Genomic DNA, 15,843 nt, shown 5'->3' with positions numbered 1-15,843 from the left:
CATAAAATGACTGCTACTCCAAACTGCACCGTGGATCGCAAAACGTCTATCTCTCAGTATAAGAAGATTCACTTCCATTATGTTCAAAGATATATTTAAATTTCAACCAACCTGTCCCTAAAGTGAATGGCAAAACAAATTAAGCTTTGTATAAGTTATGTTGGCAATGAAGACAATCCTTGTCATTTTTCATAGCAGGCTATTTGTAGCAGAAGACACTTAGACGGTTATCTTGGCCAACATTTTAAAAACTTGTAGAAAGTCGTAAAAACGTTAAAATCTAGCTTTGACACTTGTTCAAGTATATCCAGTAATATTTCCTTATTTATTCCATAAACTATCCTTGTCTTGCCGAACTAATTTCAGGCCAGGAACACTTCCAAACGACAGCTATCAATTCGTGTAAAGTCCACTGAATCTGCTGTCATCTAATGATCAAGAAAAACTCCTCTGAGATTTAAATCTGAAAACCTTTAAATTATCTCATTCACTTTCCCCCTCCCATCCAACGGTGACCTTTTGTCGACCATTGCGTACTCCCCCGACAATCCACGCAATCAAACAGCCCGCCCTTGCTGCAGTAAACGACACCAACGAACAACAGCCATCAACACACGGGTTTAAAATGTAGGTTACATCGAAAGAGTCGTTATTTACTCTGAAAAGATCCATAGCATGTAACAATAAAATATTTTGTTCAATACCCTTACAAAATCACTGTGATATAGCTTCTCTTTTTTCAGCACTTCTTTCCTCAAAATTGTGTTACTGACTTGTGTGGTCTAAGCAGGATAAATTTTGGAAGAGGATTTGGGGTATTGGAGGTAGGCAGACCGATAATTTCGAGTGAAAAGAGTATATTCTGATGAAATTGACGGTTTACTATGCTGCGTGGAAGTGATTTAAGGCGGATGAATATAAGAGGAACCATGAAAGAACTGGAGCTGCGGATTCAATTCGTGTCTGCTGTGACCCTACTTTTGTGTTCATTTTGCTCAGACCTTCTCCCTTAGAAAAACAAACACTGGTCCTTCTCGGACGTTTCGACCACTAGTCTTGTTGTATTTTTTTCGGTCTGCAGCGTATTGGTAATTAGAACTTCTTTTCGCACTGGTGTCAAACCTCTGCGGTGAATGCTTCTGCTTGTTTGGAATTCCTAACCTTCATTTTCCATGACATTTGTTGTGGACTTATTTATTTGGCCCGTTTATTAATATTTTACGGTTAATCTGTTTTCTCCAGTAGTTTTTTCTCCAGAACCTACCGTGAATTGCGGAAGGGAAAAATTTCTCACTTCAATACCACTTTGGGTCCCTTTGACCAATTTATACTAAGTTTAGGAAGTATCATTCTGTCCTAAAGACAAGAACCGTCTCTAAAATGTTCCTTTTTCTTTTCCCTATTCAGTTTTCCATTCTGTGTACAGAAGAAAGGTGATGAACATGACTGATTTTGGTGGTGGACAAAATCGGTCTCAGGCTGATGATGCCAGGACAAACCTTATTGTTAACTATTTACCACAAAATATGACTGAGAAGGAACTTTACAGCATGTTTGTTACTATTGGTCCTGTTGAAAGTTGTCGTGTTATGAAGGACTTTAAGGTGAGGCTAGTTATTAGTGTAGAGCAGGTCACTCACATCTGTCAGTCTTTGCCTCCTAGTCATAGTTGGTTTTCAACCAAACTTTCAACCAAACTATTGGCACCTTCCAAAAACAAAACATACATGTCATTTTCAGACTGGCTACAGCTACGGATTTGGGTTTGTGAACTATTCCAAGGCTGAAGATGCTGCCCATGCTATTTCCACCTTGAATGGTCTACAAGTACAAAATAAGCGTTTGAAAGTATCATTTGCAAGACCCTCAGGAGAGGACATCAAAGAAACTAATCTCTATGTAACAAACCTTCCAAAGTAAGTTTTTAAAATAAATTGTGTCATGGTTAATATGCGCCATGCTTTTGATGATCTTTCATGCACACATCTACATAATTACATTTTAATTTATGGCTCTGTTACAGGAATGTTACAGAAGGGCAGTTAGAAGTTTTGTTTGGTAAATTTGGTACAATTGTGCAGAAAAATCTGTTAAAAGACAAAATTACAGGATTGCCACGAGGAGTAGCTTTTGTAAGGTATATGTCCCTTCACCGTAAAAATGTATTAGAAATTGGTCTATTAGGTTGTACTTAAAGCAACAAAATAATTACATGTCATGTATTTTATAGATTTGACAGAAAAGAAGAAGCTATGGATGCAATCCAACAAATGAATGGGGTTATCCCTGAAGGCGGGACTGAGCCCCTGCAAGTGAAAATAGCAGAAGAGCACGGCAAGCAAAAGGCTGCCTATTATGCAGGTTGGCAAGCCGGCTACACTCAAAGTAGAGGTAAGTTTCGTTAAGTTTCTTTTTACATATTTAGACTAGTCAGTTGATCATGCTTTCCTGTAAGTCTTACCCCACCATACATGGCTAACCACATTCAATATATTTTAGATGTATTATGTTCAACTTAGTATGAAGAGAACTTACCATAAGACGTGACATGTACTGAGGATTTAGGCTTAGTCAATGCCACTACCTTCAATAACTTTGCTCCCTACTTCTTCAAAAAATTTTGATTGATTCACTTGCTATGTACAGGCTTTTGAAGAGGTTTTGGCATCATATTATAACCTTTGCTCCATTTTGTTTTGATTATTATTGAAGTCCATAAATGTTTGAGTGAATGTGTTTCCACCTGTAATAGGATAACTGTACTGTTATTACTTTTTGATTAGTCTCAACTGTCACTTTTCTCCCCTTTTTTCATTTAAAGCTGCAGCATGTAACTTCGCCTTCCAAAATTGGATGAAACGCCAAAACAGGATGCATGCTCACACTTGAAACTACTGACTGCTCTATAGATTTTTTGTTTAAATGATGGTTTTGGGGGACTGCTGAAACATCCATGCCAGCTTATGTGCACTTTAGTAGACACAATCACTTTGTAACTAGCAGTCTATTGTGACTCTTGTTTGCATTTATGTTTTGTTCAGTCAACCTTAACTAAATTATTAACTGTGCAGAGTCAACAGTGACAAAGGATGGGAAGGGAGAGAAGGCTTAAAAAATTTCACATGAAAATACAGGGTGGATACCAAATTGTATTCTTTATTTTGTACTTTACGTATTTAGAAGTTTGTTTGTTTTGTGTTATTCAAATGCAATAGCTTTTTCTTGTATTATTGAACATTGAAGCAGAAATGTCATTTGTACAAGCTTTCAGATAAATTATCTTGTGGTAACATCCTCTATGTTAACTGTCTGAATTAATTGGAGTGATGGCATCATAATTACTAAATGTACCTTCTCTCAGTTTACAAGTATTGAGGATGGAAGAATACCTCGATGGTTTGAATGAATGGTTGTCAACTGTTTCAAACATCCTTTCAGTTTCTTTTTCTTTTGATCCTAAATAGATTTTGTTTCCCTTTTTTCTTGAAAGAAAAATCTCTTATCCACAATGAAGTGCTAAATTTAAAAAATTTTGTACTGTTCTAATTTTTTTTTCATCTTGCTCACATAGTTTTGTTTTGTTTTGTTTCTTTCTTTAATTGTGGATATGATATTTGAAGTGGACAAGAAAGAATCAGCTTTGATTTGTCATTTATCTTCTAGTTTTCAAATGATCTTGAGCTTCTAATGGATTACATTCTACTCAAAATTGTAAAGAAGATACTAATTTGCAGAATTCATGTGGTTTAGTTTCACTCTAGTTGTCTCAAAGATTTTCTTATCTCAGTAATATTTGATCTTTATGACACTGTTTGATTTCTCATGGTTTGATTGATTTCAAATTCTACCAATTGTGTAAATTTGTGTTGAAATTATTGTAAGCTCTTTGTGATGGGCATGACTTTTCCTAACTGAGCACCATAGTTACTTCAGTTGGAGGTAACCTTTTAATTTAGAGCCCACATCCAACACTTAACATACTTCTTGCTTGTTGGTTGGAAAAGTTCTACCTTGACATTTGAAAAACTCTGAGTGAGGTTGCATGTGTTTGCATGTGTTCATAAGGCAAATGCTTTGATTTGTAGTTTATTGTGGATTAAATTTCCATTGTTACATGGTCTGTGTTTTATTTCTTCTACCAATATAATTTTTTTTCTTTTTGTCTTCTTTTTTTCTTTTTTTTTAATTTTTGCTTGGCTACTAATTTTTTTTTCTATCTTGACTTCCTTTGAAAAAAGTTTCAGAGTTGATTTGGTTGAAACTTCAGTGGAAAAGTTGTAGACACTATCGAACAGTAGAACTATGACTGGACATACTTTGCATCTACTCATTGCTGTGAGGTTTAATTCATTAAACTTACATGGGAAAGATGTCAAGCCCCATAACGTTTGTTCAATTTCCAGGAAATGTACTTTTTTTTTTACAAAATACCATCTGGATCATGTTTGAAGTGAATTTTAATGAACTAGGCATTATCTTGCAGCTACAAGCAACTATACACAATGTGCTTTATTCAATAGTTTGGTGTTTGTTCTGTACTTTCCACTTCATGGGAAGCATTTTTGTTGTTTAATGGCGCATATGTGTTTTTAGTAAAGCAGGGGTCTCCATTTTTCATCATAGAATGAAAAGGACACCTCTATGTGTTCCTATTTTTTTTTATATTTTTTTCTTTCATTGGCAATTCAATGTATCCTAAATTTCTGTTGCAGGAATGCCAGTTTCGGTCGTGGGCAACCGAGGGCGCGGACGGGGAGGCCGAGGGGGTACCAGTACCACTGTTAACACATTTGGTCAAGGCGCTCAAACCTATGGAGCCATACGCCAGGACAAACTTCAGCATCGATACAATCCTATTGGTATGGGCGGAGGGTATAACATGTACAACTGGAACTGATAAACTTCAAGAAAGAAAGAATCAGGAAGAAAAACTTTGCATCAAGTGTCACATTTCTCCTGGTGCGTCTTCCTCTAAATGGTGATAATAAGAAACTATTAAAGTTATCAAGTTGGCCTGACATTGGTTTGCTGATGTAATTATCTTTTACCTTACTTGGATGTGAGTATGTATGCATGTTTGTGTGTTCTTACGTGCGAGTGTGACTGTATGTTTGGGAGCGCTTGTGCGCCTAGTTGTGAGTGTTGTGGTGAAGAAGGGTATCCTAGGCTTCTCATAATGCAAAGTCTACTATTAAGAAATATCTGTTGTCCAGAAATATCTACCTTCACTTACTTTCTCACAAGCCTTTCTCATCATTGAGCATGGCTTATTGTGTGGCATGTTTCACTGGTATAATATTTATTATCAAGTTATTGCATTTTGACACATCTTCCAGAAAAATGAATTTACAAGCCCAATTGCTGGTGTCTTGGGTAGTGGCAAGATTGTAAATCTTGTGCTGAATGGAATGAGCCCAAAGTAGGTCATCATTTTATTGTAATTCTCATTACCTTCAAATTAAACGAAATACTTAATGTGTTTAAAACATTGATTACAAATGACTTCTTGATGCATTGCTTCGGCCAGGAAAGTACCGTGTTCAATAGCTGCTGCCACCTCAGCAACAGTTCACTTGATATTGTATACTATGTCAAAACATTTAAACCATGCATCTATGAAATTTAAAGATCCAGTTTCAACACTAAGTACGTTGTTGTTTGAGGGTTATATTTAATGTGTATATTGTGATTTCTTGAGAGCTTGAGGTTGTAATGTTAAGTCAATTACTGAATGTAAAACCTTCAAGGTAGTAAATTTTTGTGTGCATCTTTTGTTTATTGAGCTTATCTGTACTTGGCATTTGGTTTTGGTCAATGAGGGTTTAACATTCCTCCTTTATGTCTTGTACTTTTTAAATCTTTTGGCACAGAAATTGCGTACAGAGGAATACTATAAAAGTCACTAGTGTAATCAGCCTAAAAAAATTAGTTATGACTTACCTAAATGTTATTTACAGATTCTTTCTACGTAAGCCAGAAATAACATATGAAGTTTGGCTGCTCCTAGCTTAAAATTAAAACTCCCTTTTAATCATCATTGTTACCTCTTTTCTTCAGCTAGAAAACAAGTCATTGTATGGCTTTGTTCCTTATTGCTGTTTTATACCGTTGTTAATACCTTTTTATAATTTGTTGAAACGAATGTAGAGCTCATCCACAATTTGTGAAAACAAGCACAGATTTTATATACCCTAGGTAGTACAAAAGAAAAGCACAAATTGACAGCTAATGTTGTAGATTATTGGTTTTTGTTTCCCTATCAAAAGTGTTAAATCAAGCATGATGTATTGTACTGTTTGAGCAGAACAAATTTTTCATTACGTTTTTGTGATGCACCCAATGCGAATTTTGTTTCAACTTTTGTAAAGCTCACTGATTTGTGTTAGTTGCAAAAAAATTTATATTGTAGCATTCCGTTAACAATTTTGTCCTTAAAAGAAGCTGAAACTGGCACATTCCTTTAGAATGAATTGTTTGGCTAGTAGAGGGTGGGGAGGACTGCTACAAAATTATCAAGAGAGTTTTTCTACAACAAACCAGGAAATTTATGAGTTTTCTAATGTATTCTCTTGTTCTTCATGGAAGACAAACAAATTATTTAGGTTAGTTGTTGTTGACTCTGCTCTCTTCTTTCCAATGTTTTTTGTTATTGTTCATGTTTTGCTTCAATTCAATTTAAAGATAAAGAAATCAACACAGTTGTACCTTTGAATTGTTTTAATTCTATTTTAAGATTCAGATCTTCAACCAGCCTCTTGCTATAATTTCTGTTCCTTCCCATTCAAAGAAGTAAGAATTCAAAAAATTCCTGCTTGTCACTTCACAGCAGGCTTGAACAGTAATGACCTATTTCCATATGATAATGCAAACTATATGATACTCATTCTTTGCAACATTGTCTACTTCTCCCCTCTTGTGGAATCTCCCGGTTTCCTTTTGAGACGTGACTGAAAAAAAATCCCTCTAACATCCTACTCAACAGGTCTTTATGAAGCAATCATTTATTAACAGGCTGTGATGTTTGCAATTAAATATAACACTACAGTATTGCAAATGTTTAGCTTATCCACTGACATGAGTGGGCACTAATATCTGGGAGAAACTATTGTAAGTGCACCCTAGTTCAATTGTTGTTGTTAAATAATGTTATTGTTGTATTAAAGTGTATCTCAGATTTTGAAGAAAATGAAAAAATGTAGGTTTGATGTTAAGTGTATGGACTTGCATACACACACTTTCTCTTATGGATCTGTGTTTCTGTTCGACTGAAGGAGAAAAATTTCTAACAGTAGTTGAAAGAATTCTGTATTATTGTTAAACTGAGAGCAACATTTATTGCCTCTTGATGTTAATGGTTGTGTAATTTATAACTGCTTCACTTTATGTTTGAGTAGCCTTTGTAGGAAAAATTAATTTGTCCTGTTCTATCATTGGTCAAAAAAGTTCAAAGAACAAAATTAAGGTAAATTAATGGGGTGTATAACAGTTGCTTCCTTCACGGCTTCCCACTCTTTTCTCATCCTTATGATGGAATAAGGTAACTTCATAAGTGTTACACCAAATCATCTTGGCTCTGTAAAAAATCTAAATGTGAAAATGTTGATCATTTCTTGATGTTATTGTGGGCTTACCATAGGGCATGCTTATGTTACTTCAATTGTTCATTAAGCAAGTGGAGTTGGTGTTTAAGTGTTTCATTAACTTTTCAAGTGCTATAATAGTCAAAGATCTATTAATATAAATCTGTTGAGGTGCTGTACTAGATAAATCTACACCGATTATAATGGTTGTTAAATGAAATTTTATAGTGTCCTTATACTATTTCATTATTTACTTCAGATATTTAAGGCCCTGCTTGGTCACTCACTTATGTCTTAATTATGAGAGGGATATTGAATGACTTTATCAAAAATCAGTTGTATGCTATTGATTTGTGATTTACTATGTTATCTAAGCCTAATTAGTGTCATCATCATCATAATCATACCTCTCGACAGTAATTACTGTCTCTTTTTTCGTCGCTAAGTGGACTCAGTGTTTGATTGTTCAATTTAATCATCACATTGACTTTCTTGTTCTATTTTAATCCAATTTTAATCCTGTACAACAACAGCACATTTGTGTGAGCTAGCTGGCGTTTACTGCACTACATCATTGTTCTGCGTCCTTGGGTGGCGAGTCTCAGCTCAATAGAAATTAAGCTCCACTGTCTCAACATTTCAACATGATGTGCCTTAGGTTTCAGTTACTAGCAGTATTTTTTTTCCCCAGTTTTTCCTTCTGCCTTTTTACCCTCATCATATGGGCATTTGAGTGCTCTTTGGACTGAAAGCTACTTTTCTTTGTTTTTAAATCCCCTCAAAATGTTTTGTAGTATCCTTCAAGATCAGCTGAGAGTCAGTCACGCTAGTTAAAGGTGTACTAAATTGGTACCAAAAAAAATGCAAAGGAGTCTTCTCACCAGTTCTCATAATGTCTTCACATTACGTTCTGAATCATTGTTATTTAAGCTTAGTGTCATTCAGGTCTCTCTTCACTGAGGGTGTTTGTTGAAGAAAGAAATGAATGTGGATCGCTCATGAGTACTACGTATATTCATGAAAAATATCATCCTGATGTCCTCAAAACTTACTTCCACTGATGAAGTGGATGTTGTTTTCAAGAACAGAAGTACAAATGAACAACATACTTGTTAAATGCTGTACTGTTGTTAAATATTTATGAATGAATGATTACAAACTTCTCAAAGTCAATCTGCAGTCAATTTTTTTAATTTGTCCTGGAGTTGTGCCACCTAGATATGGTCCTGCATTGTCAATGCCAAGCGAGAGGCCAACCCAAAATGCTTACTACAAAAATACTCCCTGGGGCATTGCAAGTTGGGAAGGGACCTAAAAAATTCAGCAGATATAATCCAGAAATCCAGAAAAATCCAGAAAAAAAATGAAATCCTTCTCTCTCTCCTCCTTTGTCCGCCATACCCCTTTCTGGAGAAACTTAAATTTCTTCTGGAAGACAATTGCAAGCTTAGGTGTACTTACAGACCAATAACCCCTTCGCAAGTGAATGAGACAGTTTCCACAGAAAAAAAGGCATTGAATGTCAATGATATAGCTACAGCTGTTGTGGCTATTCTTAACAGGAGTTCACCACGGAAGTGTCATAACGACAGCAGTAATGGATCACAACTTTAACTGGATTGACAGCATGTATTTTCATCAATATTTCACAGACACAGGAGAGTTTCTAGATTTAAACAAGTTTATGTACATTAATAGACAAATCTAGCTTGACAATAGTAAAATCAATAAAAACCCAAATCAGAGTGAGGCCTAGCCGGACGTGCCATTGGGAGAGGCATATTCCACATTGGCTGAGGGTCGATTCTGTAGTCTTGTTGCAATAATTCGTCGTCGTTGTTGAGCTGCTGCGGCAGTGTACCAAACATAATAGCAGGCAGCTTGCCGTCGCACAAGTTGCGGGCGAGGGCACCGGAGATGGCAAAGTAGAAGGAGAGAACAGCACCGACTTTGACGCTCTTAACAGCCCCTCCGATCACGGACGCCGAGGCCACGCCGCCCACCATGTACCACCACTCGGGGTTCGTCTTGGGGAACTTCTTGCAGAGGCTTTGCGTCGTCAGAGCGAAGGCCGCTCCAGCGCCAACGCAAGGAAGAATGCAAGCAGAGGCTCGGAAGGCATAACCTTTCAAAGTTGCCTGGCGGTTCATGCAATGATCGTAGATGGCAAGGGGCATCCCAGCGACGAAGCCCACTTTTGACGCGAGGTTTATCTTCTGCAGAATGTCCTCGCCATCGGGACTGTCGAACCAACCAAACGACCTGGGAGGCATCCTTGGACGAAGACTTGAAACTTTAGCACAATCACAATCAACGCCAAACCCAGCTGATCTTGCTTCGGCTGCTGTGCTGGGCTGGAAGAGTGACGTTCATTTGTTTGAAAAAGTGACTTTCCTGCGAATAGGTGGTGGTTGGTGTTATTCGCAGGACATCCATCAACAACAACACGTGTGGCGTGTTGGTTAATTCGTACCTGTTTCAGTTCACAAATTGGCGAGAAGAAAAACTCTGAACCAAGACAAGATCATCCCTCGAGCGACTGATTTCGCACGTTTCATCGAGAGTACTACACTGTCATGGATTTATTCGTAATCGAAAGGTAGGAAAAGTTTTCTTGTTTGCATTGCAGTAACCACATTAGTATGGTTTAGTGTTGATTTGCCTACACTACGTGTGACATTGCTATCAAATATCCCATTAAGATTAATTCAAGACAAAGTTTTGAGAAAAGACACCCTTTGTCAAGAGTCTACCATGCTAGCTGTTTCAATTTGGTAGCATGGTTTGTTCAAAGATAACAAGTTTCACTTGAGCATTTAATTTGTCGAGGATTTCATTGCTAAGCTCACACCACATATTGAGCAGAAACCACTAGGGTGAGACTAGTGAGGATGTCACTGCAAGTTCTTCAATCAAGGGTGCGGCAGTTGGCTAGTCTCTCACATACCATTTATTTTACATGTCTCATGAGTGGTCATGCTGACATGAACATACCTATCACAATTCCGAACAGCTAGCCTGTACTAGTCTTTGACTCACTCCATGAATACAAAAGTTACATTTTCTCTTGATTGTTTGTTGGTTTAATCAGGATTTGATGACCCTTTGATACCTTAAATAAACTGCTATCCTTCCTTTATTCCCCAAGATTTTAAACAATTTTGTTTCCTTTTAATCTTTTTCAAATTTGCGTTCTAGATACAATGGTGATGTTTCCAAGGCAGAGCCAGATGCATCAGCGTCTAAATCAAGTCATTTACAACGTTTGCTCTCAAAAATCGAAGAAAAGAAACGCATAGCTGCACAGTTGGCTTTAGAAAAAGAACAAGAAGAGAAGAAAAAGCTTGAAAAGAAAAGTCTTAGACAGAAAGTCAAGGCAGCTAAATACGAAGCTAAGAAAAATGAAAGGAGTATCAAGAAACCAGAGGAAACCAAATTAAAGGAGAAAAAACCTAAAGATAAAAAGGGCGCTGGAAATAAATTACCAAATTCTAAAACTATTGGAAATTTTACCATACTGGGAGATGATAACCTTGGTGGCAAAAAGTCAGAGGTAATTTATAAAAACAAAACAAAAATAACTGTTTTTTATTTGTTGTGAACAATGCGCATGTTAATTCAAATCTTATTTCATAGGTTGAGGCCCAACTACCACATTGGCTTGCTAGCCCGTCCACCTTCTCTGTTGACCTTCAAAATCTTACAGTTTCAATAGATGACGTTCCTCAATTAGATAAAGATTTAATAGAGAAACTGCGTTCCAATAAAGTAACTCATTTTTTCCCTGGTAAGCTTTCTTGCAGCACGCATAAAAATAAATAATTAACAGAATTGTATTTGTTAATTTCTTATTGTCAACTTTAGTCATGTACTGTGAAAAGTGAAAGCATAATTTTGTTTCTCCACTCATTCATTTCCTGTAATTTGCAGTTCAACAACAAGTTATTCCAGCTCTCCTGGAAGCTCAAGGCAAGCCGCTCCAGTTTTGGCCAAGAGATGTCTGTGTGTCGGCACCTACTGGAAGTGGTAAAACTTATGCATTTGTTTTGCCCATTGTACAGGTATATTTCCAATTTTTTTTGTTTTTGCCATTATATTTGACATCTATTTCCTCAAATACTTTCCTCTAACAATTTATTTTGTGTGTTTTGTCTGCAGGCATTGCGCCACAGGTTTGTACGGCATGTTCGCGCTCTAATCGTCCTTCCTGTTCAAGATCTTGCCACCCAAGTATTCAAGGTCTTCCAGGAATTTACCAAAGGCATAACAGACCTTAAAGCAGTGTGCATCAATGCTAAAGAATCATTTGAATTTGAGCAGTCACTTCTTGTCAATTATTGTGAGTTTTTTTCTTCATTCTTTTCAAAAGATGTGTAACAAGTTGACTCAAGCTCATTACCTACCATTTCATTTGTTCTTCTTTTTTCTTAACATCGAAGCGGAAGCCAATAAAAAACACTACAGTTGTGCTGATATTGTGGTAACAACACCTGGTCGTCTAGTTGATCATTTAAAATCAACTAATGGTTTCTCACTGCATCACTTGAAATACCTTGTTATTGACGAAGCTGATCGTGTTTTGGAATCAGTCCAGGATGATTGGCTGTATCATTTGGAGAACCATTTGCACCCAGGTACGCATACTCTACTTCCTAATTACTAGATGCCAATTTATTTATTTTTAATATTGTTTTTTTGTTTAGATCAGACTAGAAGAGTGGCTTCCTTGACCATTAAGGATACAGCTCTCCGACGTCCACCACCACAGAAATTGCTCTTTTCTGCTACACTCAGTAGTGATCCTGAATTGCTCAAAGAACTAAATCTCTTTCAGCCAAGGCTGTTTACATCAGTTGTTGTCAGTGGAAGCAGTACAGGTATATTATTCATCAAACCTAAAACTTGTAACTAACTCCTTGGATGGCATTATTTGTTTTCATCTCATTGTTTTATGTATCTCTTTTATCTAGAGCAAACTGAGATTTCTTCATTTGTTGGGAAATTCTCAACACCAGCGGAGATCACTGAACAGTGGGTGTTGTGTGACCCTGATACAAAGCCATTATATTTGTATAGTCTCATATCAGAAGGAAACTGGAATACAGTTATTGTGTTTGCAAACACAATTGAGAGTGTTCACAGATTAGCAGTTTTAATGAAACATCTTCTTCAGGACACCAAAGGTGTAGCAGAAGTTTCATCAACACTTACTCATATTGAAAGGGAAAAAATCCTGAAAAAACTTGTTTCGGGCAGTGTCAATGTGTAAGTGTGTGAGAATGTTATTATAAATAATTTAATGTTCATTTTTTTTTTGTACATATTCTGTATTTCTTCTTTCAGATTGGTATGCTCTGATGCTTTTTCAAGAGGTATTGATATTCCAAATGTAGACTGCGTGATTTCCTATGATGTTCCCAAGCATCTTAAAACGTACATCCACAGAGTGGGTCGAACAGGGCGTGCTGGTCGCAAAGGAACAGCTGTTAGTTTACTTGTAGAGAGACAGGTGTGAATGTTTCCCCAAGTAATCTTTCGCTTTGTCTGTTAATTTTGTTGCATTAAAAACTTTACCTTCTTTTCTTTCGCCTCACAGAAACCTAAATTTATGAAAATGCTGAAAGATGCCGAGAAAGATGCCACAGTCAAGGAGAAAATTGTTGACACTTCAAGCATCAAAGCTCTAGAGGACGTTTACAAGAGTGCCCTGACATCTCTCAAAGAAGACATTATGGTACTATACTTAATTGCATTTTATTCTTGTATTTGATAACTTTGCTGAATATTAATGGATTATTTCTATGTGCAGACGGAACAAGTAATCAAGGTAAAGAATATTCGCCAGAAAAAACAATTTAAAAATAAATCAAGAAAAGTGAGGACCTCAGGCAGTGAGCCCCTGCTCAGCAAAAGAAGAGGAGTGAAACCAACATCAAAAGTTACTATTTTAAAACAAAAATATGCCCGTAAATTAAGGAAAGTTCTTAGTAAATAATTAAATGTGTTTTGATTTGTACATACTTCATTTATATTATTAAATCCCTTTTGGTTTAAAAACAACCGTAGTCTCAATTGCTAACTCAACCAAACATCACGCGCTGATGATAAAATGAACATGTATTCTAAGTCACAGAAACGATAAAAAGAAACATGACATCAAATCAGAGCGCGCAAGTTCTACTGGCAGCATGCGTGACGCAGCATCCGGGCCCGCCACTGCTCTCTTCTCTCTCTCCCGCACGCATCACACACACACACACACAGGCGCGCGGGCGAAATAATGATTACGATGCACATGGCTTGACTTGCACGACGTCTTGTTGCTCTTGTTTTGGGGAGGGGGAGTTTAGGCCTGTGGAGCATTTTGGCCGGGCCGGCGTCTCACCATGGTCTGGCGTGGGGGGAGGGAAGCCAAGTAAAGGGAAAGGCGACGAGACGAGGACGCGCTGCGCCGTGCGCTGTCTCGGTCTCGGACTCTCGCGGCCGGTAACGCCAAAGCGTCGAAGCGCCCGGCGGCAGTCCTCAAGGACCAAGAGGTCCAGGATCCAGGCCCGCTGCCCGCCAGTCGGGGAAGGAGAAAGGACTCCGCGTTGTGCTTCGCGCTTCGCGGCCACACGCCTGCGGCCCCTGCGGCCAGCGGGTCCGGGTCCGAGGCGTGCGAGGAGCCGGGCCTCAGGCCGCCGGGGGAAGGGCGGCTGCAGGACCTCCAGGTGCTGTCCGGCGGCGGAGGCTCGCGGTGCACAACGCGGAGCAGAGCGTCCGAGGCCGAGCTGCGTGGCGCAAAGCGGCGCAAAGAATCCCAACAAGAAGGGTCCGGCCGGCCGGGACTTTCGGGGACAATTCTGCAAGCGGGACCGCAGCGATGCAAGCGAAGGAAGGAGCAGGACCCTTACCTCGGCCGTGGCGTGCCGCCGCAGAGGACTGATTCCGAGAGTTGTCATCGTCGCTGTCTCTCTCGCACCTCTACGCGACACCCAATGAGTGCGAGAGAGACAGCGACGAAAACGACTCTCGGAATCAGTCTGCAGGGGGATCCTGCGGGAGAGAGGGAGAGGGACAGTCTCTCGATGCTCCGACTCCGAGCAGAGGAAGGCCGGGCACTCGGTCTCGGGGCTTTAACTCGGCTGCGCTGCCCCGATCGTTTCTCTCTGTCGTCTGCAACGTTTCGTCCGGGGAACAATGCGCACCGCACATCCAAAGCACGTCACTGGATGGAGCGGGAGGGGGCGCCGATCCACGATGTTCCTCGCCAATCTAACGCCCAATCTCGAAGCCGGAGCCCGCGGTCCGGGGCCGCCTAGTGGGCCGCCGGGGCGGAGGCAGAGGGGCCGCGCGGACCCACTGCTCTTCGTCGGTATGTTCGGCGCGCCGACAGTAGCCACGATACAGGAGGATGAAGACTGGAGCGCTAACGTCCTATGCTTCTCCACAGGCCAGCGCGCGACTGCTAAATTGCCCCCCATAAAACTGTACCTGCGCGATCCTCGAGTCTCGAGCAGTCTTCGGGTGTTTCCGACGTCATTCGGCGACACTTCGGGTGTGCTGGCGGGCTCCAGGTGGCACGAAGGCTGCCCCGCTACGCGCCCCCCACCCCCGGAGATGCACCGAGACCAGCCGAAGAGGACCCGAAGACTACTCGAGCTTTCGGACGCGCTGGCCACGTCCGAAAACGGCGGCGCGCCCGTAATGGCCTCTTTAGCGCTCCAGTCTTCATCCTCCTGTAGCCACGATGCCCTCGCTGAAACCCTTTGCCCACTAGAGTCTTGGTGCCGCGTGGATGAGAGAGTGCGCCTACGCGGTAGCCGCCTCCTCTCCAGGGCCTGGCCGCCTGGCCCAGGATCGTGCCAAAGGGTGGGAAAGGTATAAGTGCCTCCGAGGACCTACACCAGAGCGGCCCTCCCCCTCGGGGGCTCTGGTCTTTTTTCGACCGGTGGGGCTCCCTCCCCCGAGCGACTCCGAAGAGTCGTTTCGTCGCTCCGCCTCTCTCGCACCCACGGAACGCGCCCCATGAGTGCGACAGAAACAGCGACGAAACGACTGCCCGATCGCACCCTGCCCGCCCTGCCCCTCCTCTTCTCCGTCCCCCGGCCCTGGAGTCCGCTGCACTGGCTGCACTACGCCGCACCATTCATGGCACCTCGTGATGCAGCCTCGGCGGCACACTGCGCTTGGCCCAAGGCTTGGCCAGGCTTGGCCCACCCGGTGAATCATCATCGCCGGCACCCGTTTCGACAGTCGTTTTTATCCCTTAGTCCTCGGCTCG

At 40.3% G+C, this 15,843-nt stretch overlaps 3 protein-coding genes across 6 annotated transcripts; 2 read left to right on the top strand and 1 right to left on the bottom strand.

Moving 5' to 3' along the window:
• Nucleotides 1-230: 230 nt before the first annotated feature.
• LOC117641996 (sex-lethal homolog) lies at nucleotides 231-8,753 on the top strand. 4 transcript variants are annotated; one of them, XM_034379716.1, is made up of 7 exons: nucleotides 231-627; nucleotides 744-824; nucleotides 1,408-1,604; nucleotides 1,741-1,916; nucleotides 2,024-2,137; nucleotides 2,231-2,391; nucleotides 4,713-8,753. In XM_034379716.1, the coding sequence occupies exons 3-7, from the start codon at nucleotides 1,437-1,439 to the stop codon at nucleotides 4,895-4,897; spliced, it is 804 nt and encodes a 267-aa protein (XP_034235607.1). In that variant the 5' UTR covers nucleotides 231-627; nucleotides 744-824; nucleotides 1,408-1,436; the 3' UTR covers nucleotides 4,898-8,753. The 4 variants fall into 4 exon arrangements, with proteins under 4 accessions (XP_034235607.1, XP_034235609.1, XP_034235610.1 ...); XM_034379718.1 differs by lacking the exon at nucleotides 4,713-8,753 and adding an exon at nucleotides 2,822-4,117 and having other exon boundaries at nucleotides 232-627; XM_034379719.1 differs by lacking the exon at nucleotides 4,713-8,753 and adding an exon at nucleotides 2,500-4,117 and having other exon boundaries at nucleotides 233-627.
• A 436-nt stretch (nucleotides 8,754-9,189) lies between these two features.
• On the bottom strand, nucleotides 9,190-9,958 carry LOC117641997. The gene has a single exon (XM_034379721.1). The coding sequence runs from the start codon at nucleotides 9,851-9,853 to the stop codon at nucleotides 9,305-9,307; it is 549 nt and encodes a 182-aa protein (XP_034235612.1). The 5' UTR covers nucleotides 9,854-9,958; the 3' UTR covers nucleotides 9,190-9,304.
• Nucleotides 9,959-10,011: 53 nt separating this feature from the next.
• Nucleotides 10,012-13,596, top strand: LOC117641994 (probable ATP-dependent RNA helicase Dbp73D). Its single transcript, XM_034379715.1, has 11 exons — nucleotides 10,012-10,179; nucleotides 10,779-11,133; nucleotides 11,217-11,367; nucleotides 11,511-11,641; nucleotides 11,739-11,919; nucleotides 12,020-12,214; nucleotides 12,284-12,457; nucleotides 12,551-12,845; nucleotides 12,924-13,089; nucleotides 13,177-13,314; nucleotides 13,390-13,596. The coding sequence occupies exons 1-11, from the start codon at nucleotides 10,157-10,159 to the stop codon at nucleotides 13,573-13,575; spliced, it is 1,995 nt and encodes a 664-aa protein (XP_034235606.1). The 5' UTR covers nucleotides 10,012-10,156; the 3' UTR covers nucleotides 13,576-13,596.
• Nucleotides 13,597-15,843: the final 2,247 nt, after the last annotated feature.

This window comes from Thrips palmi, unplaced genomic scaffold (assembly GCF_012932325.1).
Source record: "Thrips palmi isolate BJ-2018 unplaced genomic scaffold, TpBJ-2018v1 HiC_scaffold_16, whole genome shotgun sequence".
Lineage (NCBI taxonomy): Eukaryota > Metazoa > Arthropoda > Insecta > Thysanoptera > Thripidae > Thrips > Thrips palmi.
Note: the sequence above shows the minus strand (reverse complement) of the source record. Positions and strands in the feature narration are given on the sequence as shown.

Coding starts and splice junctions, on each gene's coding strand:
- LOC117641996 (XM_034379716.1), top strand. CDS start 1,437: ATGAACATGACTGATTTTGGTGGTGGACAAAATCGGTCTCAGGCTGAT. Junction 1,917..2,023: donor TATGTAACAAACCTTCCAAA/GTAAGTTTTTAA, acceptor GCTCTGTTACAG/GAATGTTACAGAAGGGCAGT. Junction 2,392..4,712: donor CGGCTACACTCAAAGTAGAG/GTAAGTTTCGTT, acceptor TTTCTGTTGCAG/GAATGCCAGTTTCGGTCGTG.
- LOC117641994 (XM_034379715.1), top strand. CDS start 10,157: ATGGATTTATTCGTAATCGAAAG. Junction 11,134..11,216: donor TTGGTGGCAAAAAGTCAGAG/GTAATTTATAAA, acceptor CTTATTTCATAG/GTTGAGGCCCAACTACCACA. Junction 12,458..12,550: donor TGTCAGTGGAAGCAGTACAG/GTATATTATTCA, acceptor TCTTTTATCTAG/AGCAAACTGAGATTTCTTCA.
- LOC117641997 (XM_034379721.1), bottom strand. CDS start 9,853: ATGCCTCCCAGGTCGTTTGGTTGGTTCGACAGTCCCGATGGCGAGGAC.